This window comes from Sphaeroforma arctica, assembly GCF_001186125.1.
Source record: "Sphaeroforma arctica JP610 unplaced genomic scaffold supercont1.2508, whole genome shotgun sequence".
Taxonomy (NCBI): Eukaryota; class Ichthyosporea; order Ichthyophonida; genus Sphaeroforma; species Sphaeroforma arctica.
This window is the reverse complement of record NW_014038050.1, coordinates 1-6,164: the sequence shown is the minus strand read 5'-3', so window position 1 is coordinate 6,164 and position 6,164 is coordinate 1. Positions and strand designations below refer to the sequence as shown.

The 6,164-nt window shown below is 41.1% G+C and overlaps 1 protein-coding gene across 1 annotated transcript; it reads left to right on the top strand.

The window, feature by feature from the left end:
- The first annotated feature begins 193 nt into the window (after window positions 1-193).
- On the top strand, window positions 194-4,904 carry SARC_12693 (hypothetical protein). Its single transcript, XM_014293195.1, has 6 exons — window positions 194-584; window positions 1,150-1,292; window positions 1,902-2,061; window positions 2,832-3,005; window positions 3,820-3,974; window positions 4,491-4,904. Exons 1-6 carry the CDS (start codon window positions 236-238, stop codon window positions 4,779-4,781), a joined length of 1,272 nt encoding a protein of 423 aa, XP_014148670.1. The 5' UTR covers window positions 194-235; the 3' UTR covers window positions 4,782-4,904.
- The last annotated feature ends 1,260 nt before the right edge of the window (window positions 4,905-6,164 follow it).

The following is a 6,164-nucleotide window of genomic DNA, read 5'->3' as shown; positions in this document are numbered from 1 at the left end:
TATAATATATAATATATATATATATCTGTATATATATCTATAATATATATATATATATATCAGTGTATTTGTATTTGTATGTACACATGTATTCAAATACACAAGTATACTCATATTTACCGACTCGTACATTCAGTCACGCACCTACCCATACTTTTACATACACACATACGTACCCTGTTACCTTATATCTACAGGGTCTGGAGAGCCTCCCCTGGGCATCAAACCCGAGCACATGACACGCCAAGCATGGGACTACGTCTACCTAGGAGGGACCTACCCCGCAGACTGTGCCATCCCAGAAGAAAACCTGGCCAAGCTCAGAACCGAGTTCCAGTACTGGTACCCCGTAGACCTGCGTGTGAGTGGTAAGGACCTTGTACCTAACCACCTGACCTTCTTCCTATATACACACTGTGCCGTGTGGGGGGACAAACAGTTCCCCAAGGCAGTACGGGCGAACGGTCACCTGTTACTGAACAAGGCTAAGATGAGCAAGAGCACAGGCAACTTCATGACTCTGGCCGACGCCATCAAAGAATTCGGGGCCGATATGACCCGTTTTGCGCTCGCGGATGCCGGAGGTGAGGGCGATGTGAGGTGGTGCGTGTGTAGATGTCCGTGTGTATGTATGCGTACATATTCATATGTGTGTGTATGTATGCTTGCATATTCATACATATACACATACGGGTGGTAGACTAAGGTCACTGGTACGCCTGTGTGATTGGTATGCATCCTTCCGTGGGTGTACGTGCACGAGGTTCTGTTTGTGGGCGTGCGGATGTATTCATATTCATCACCTTCTGGCCGGTCTTTCGCGGTGACTCTGTACTAACCATCTATATTTCACATTCAGCTTATCTATGCTGACGATCTAGCTTCACACTTTGAGCCATATTCCCAATGTATTGCTACTGAGCTCGAGTTCACTCCATTGACATGTTCTGTGTTTTTTGTACTATTTGTCTATACCAATTGAGCTACACCTATGGGTGTGTATGTGTTGCGGTACTTTCACTTCGGTGATAGACCAGTGTACACATGTATTCATATTTACAAACATGGAACTGTTAAGTCAAATATATATACTTACAACAACATACTAAACAATGCTCATGCTACTGTGTGGCTCTATCATCCCCTCAGATGGTATGGATGACGCCAACTTCGAGTCCACCACAGTTAACGCAGCCATCCTGCGAATGTACACTCAGCTGGAGTGGACACAATCCGTACTCAAGGGCGAGGAAGCCACACGTACAGGCCCCAGCACCTCCTTTCACGACAAGGTAGGTACCATCCGCCTGTGCGGTACACGTGTATACATACACACGTATGTACATACACACACACGTATATACATACACACCCACACGTATATACATACAAACACTCACACGTATATACATACACACACACACACGTATATACATACTCTCACACACACGTATACACACACACACACACACACACGTATATACATACACACGCACACACACACGCACAAACCATTGCGAATGCGGCTTGAGCCGTTCTTGCTCTCCTCATAGTCAGCGTAGACACCGACCTGTGTGCTATACAACACGAATGCATTGGTATAGAAACCCTATCTACCCCAGCTCTCTCTTTCGTTTGCACTCAGTCCAGACTCTGGTATCCATGTATACTTGTCCTGCCTCAATCGCACACACGTATATAATCCCATGTACATATACATGCATCTGGTCGTACAATCTGGTGTATAATACAGTAGGGCTGAGTTAACAACGAATGTAATGCTTGTGATCACCTTTACACATACACACACAAACACATACACACGCACATACTTGCGTTCCACTTCTCTCGCACCCTTACACACACACACACTCCACACACTCACCCAACCACACACACAGGTATTGGACAGTGCCATCAATACAGCTATCAACGCGGCTCACAAAGCGTTCAGCGGCATGTTGTACCGAGACGCGCTCAAGGTGGGCTTCTACGACCTACAGAATGCGCGTAACTCGTACATCGCCTTCCAAAGCCCTGAGGACGAGGACCTCAATGTTGGTATGTATGTAATGCAAGGGTGATGGAGAGTATATGGGTATGTGGTGTAAGGGTGGTTGAGAGTGTATGGGTATGTGGTGCAAGGGTGGTTGAGTGTATGGGTATGTGGTGCAAGGGTGGTTGAGAGTGTATAGGTTCGGTGTATGCAGGAAATAGGCTGGTGTGATATATACAGGTTTATGATATAGTTATACATAGCAGATTGCAGTCGATTGTATTTATCATCCACATAGCTGTTCCAACGGTTGTACCATGTCCAAAAAAAAAATTGAACCACTCGGCTCAAGTGTTTGGCTGAGGTACTAACTTTCTCCCATTATACACTGAAGAGGTTTAGATCACACGGTCTATTGGTTATACAGGACGCATGCACAATGCACAGACCTATCACATACACTGTTTCAATAGAACTTTTCAAAGTACATCAATCCCAAAATGGTAGATCAGATTTAAAAGTATTAGGTTCGTTTCAAATAAAGAGATTAAAATCACACTGTCTATTGATATACAGGACGCATGAACAATGCACAAACCTATCATATACACTGTTTCAATAGAACTTCTCAATATTGCATCAATCCCAAAATAGTAGATCAGATTCAAAAGGTTTAAGTCCGTCTCAAACATTTCCGTATCAGACCTGCTCAGGCGCTTTCGTGATCGAGATACAAGCGTTGCTGCTGTCACCATTCTGCCTCCACTACACTGAGAAGACCCAGAGCACACACCCCATTCATCCAGCAATCGCTTCCTTACTATTGCAATCACAGACCTGCTCAAGCGCTTCATCGAGGTACAAGCGTTGCTGCTGTCACCATTCTGCCCCCACTACACTGAGGAGATCTGGGAGCTGCTAGGAAAGGAAGGCAGTATCATGAACGCCGCTTGGCCTGTAGCCGGTGACGTGGATGACGAAGCTATCGAGGGCTGCTTGTACATTGAAGGTGTGTGGACAAAACGTATTGGTGTATGTGTGAGAGTGTATAAACGAATATTTGTGTGGGCGTTTAGATTGTATTAAGTATGTTTGTGGGTGCATAAACGTATCAACGTATCTTTAGGTCCCAGGAACGTTTCAGGGGCAGAGTCACCAGTAGGGTGACCTGTATATATATATAGTGGGTGTGGCGGGAATAGTGCAAACGCTACAACGCTGTTTTACTACCCTGTATTTAAACTCTGGTTTTACTACTCTGTATTTAAACTCTGTATCATACGTGTATTTTTGGTATTAAATTGTACGTGGATTTTTGGTATTAAATAGGACGTGGATTTTTGGTATTTAATTGGACGTGGATTTTTGGTATTAAATCATACGTGGATTTTTGGTATTAAATTGTACGTGGATTTTTGGTATTAAATTGTACGTGGATTTTTGGTATTAAATTGTACGTGGATTTTTGGTATTAAATTGTACGTGGATTTTTGGTATTGAATAGGACGTGGATTTTTGGTATGAAATTGTACGTGTGTGTCTAGGCTAACGCTTTCACAAACGAATCAAGGCAAGGGCTAGCGCAGAGAAAACGCAATACTGAGACTGTCCTGGTATGTGTGTCGAGGATTGAACAGATTGGCGGGTGACTACACAGTCATGCGCTGTGGTTCGTAGACCGTGCTGGGTCACGCTTGGCTATCTCAGGAGAATGGTACATAGGGTTTAGGAGGGTTTATGCCCTAAACCCTACACATTTAAACTCACACAGCGGCTCATTCCCTTTACTGATGTCACGTTGTTTGTGTCATGTGTTGAAACAGATCTTGCGGCGAGCATGCGTGCCAAGCTCAACAATACGAAGCACCCGAAGAAGGGCAAGGCCACAAACCCTACCAAGGTCACCATCACATACACAGATGTGTACCCTGAATGGCAACAAGCAACGCTAGATACTCTAGCCCAACTATACCAGGAGGTAAGTATTGACCACTTGTGTAACAAGTATTTGTATATGTAAATGATATCTTATGCATATATATATATATATATGTATGTATAGACACACACATATATATTATATGTATATATATATATATGTTAATATATATATACTTATACATTTATATGTATATATATATATATATATATGTTAATATATATATACTTATACATTTATATGTATATATATATATATGTGTGTGTGTATATGTATGTATGTATATATATATATATATATATGTATGTATATATATATATTATAAATATATATACATGTATATATATATATATATATGTAGTTATAGTTATAGACAGATTTAGATTAGATTTATATGATGTCCGTGCCGATAAGGGGGTTGATTCGTGCATGGATACATCTCGTGACCTTTTACTTCCCAAGCATTGTACAACTATTCTACAATCCATGGACCTACCACATAGTAGATGAGTTGTCACACTGACACTGACACTGACACGCCCACCTCGCACTCAGGACCAAGAGACGTACGAAAACAACAAGGAGATTGTGGGCATCCTCAAGTCCATTGATTCCGTTAAACCGCACATGAAGAAGGTCATGACCTTTGTCAGCCAGACCAAGGCGGCAGTCTCCGCCAACGGTGCTCAGGCACTCAAGCCCGTTGTACGCTTCAGAGAGGGAGAGGTGCTTGGACACTACACGAAGTATCTATCCGCATCCATTGGCTTGCCGGTAGAGATAGTGTGCGAGAGCAAGGCCGATAAGGCCGAGCCTAAGAAGCCGTTTATTTCGTATTCCGAGTGAGTAGGTAGTAGGATGGGGTAGTGAGATGTAGCGGAAGGGGGTAGAGGCGACTTAATGCGTACGACTAGATACGACTTATTCTAGTAGCACACTGAAAGTTCATAAAGCTGTGCATATAACGTTTACTTTGTTCTGAGTATACTTTCTCTTCTAACTAGCGTGTGGTTTTCACCGTCGTGTGTGGCCGGATCACGGGCTTTGTAACAAGGGGTATAAGGACACCCTTGTAGAATACAACCAAGTTAGAGACTGTTTATAAACCCAGTTTACTATGCAGCAACTCTTGAGAGTACCACAGTAAGACCGAAGGTATACATGTACTCGAAAGTCGTAATATATCGTTATGAGCCGAGCTTGCCTGCTGTCTATAGGGCATCTAAGAGGTGGTCAGTTTGTACTCCATCTTTACCTACCACAATAACTACCGAACTTCGCGTCCTGCTATCTATAAGCGATACTTGCCGCAGCTCCCGACACTGAAACTTAATTGTAACTAACAGGCCTATACAATATGATGGCGGCAATGGTAAGACATGCTACTACTATATACACGCAAGTACTATGGACTTGATCATCTAATTCCAACGATCCGTGGCACGGATAGTACACACAGAACGTGGTTCAACTAATAGTAACTACTATATAAATGAGTATTGAAGCTTCCGAGCTGACATATTCGCTGCTACCACATACTACAGCGGTATTTAATGGTTGGTGGTAGAGGGTACCGAAACGTTTGCTGGACTCAAATCCAACGGAATCATGCAAATGCATGTACAAATGGATGTATATAGAATATGCGTGCAATTACACACATGTATGTATAGTACGTGTGCCATTGCATGCATGTATATATACTACGTGTGTATTTACATGCCATATACATGCATGTATATGTAATAAGTGTGTATTTACATGCATGTATTGCATGTGAATATATTACTTGTGTATTTACATGCATGTACATATATTACGTGTGCAATTACATACATGTATATACGACAAGTGTGTATTCATATGCATGTATATATAATACTTGCGTAGTTACATGCATTTATATATATTACATATATATTGACATGTATGTATGTGATCAGTGGGTATGTATATGGATGCATATATAATACTTGTGTAGTTATGTGCATGTACATAAAGTGTGTCTTTGCATGAATGTAAATATAAAACTTGTGCAGTTACATGCATGTATATATAATACTTGTACATTTACATGCTTGTATATATAATACGTGTGGATATATATATATATATATATATGTGTGTGTGTGTATATGTATATTACGTGTGTAATTATATATATATATATATATATATATATATATATATATATATATATATATATTATATTATATATATATATATAGT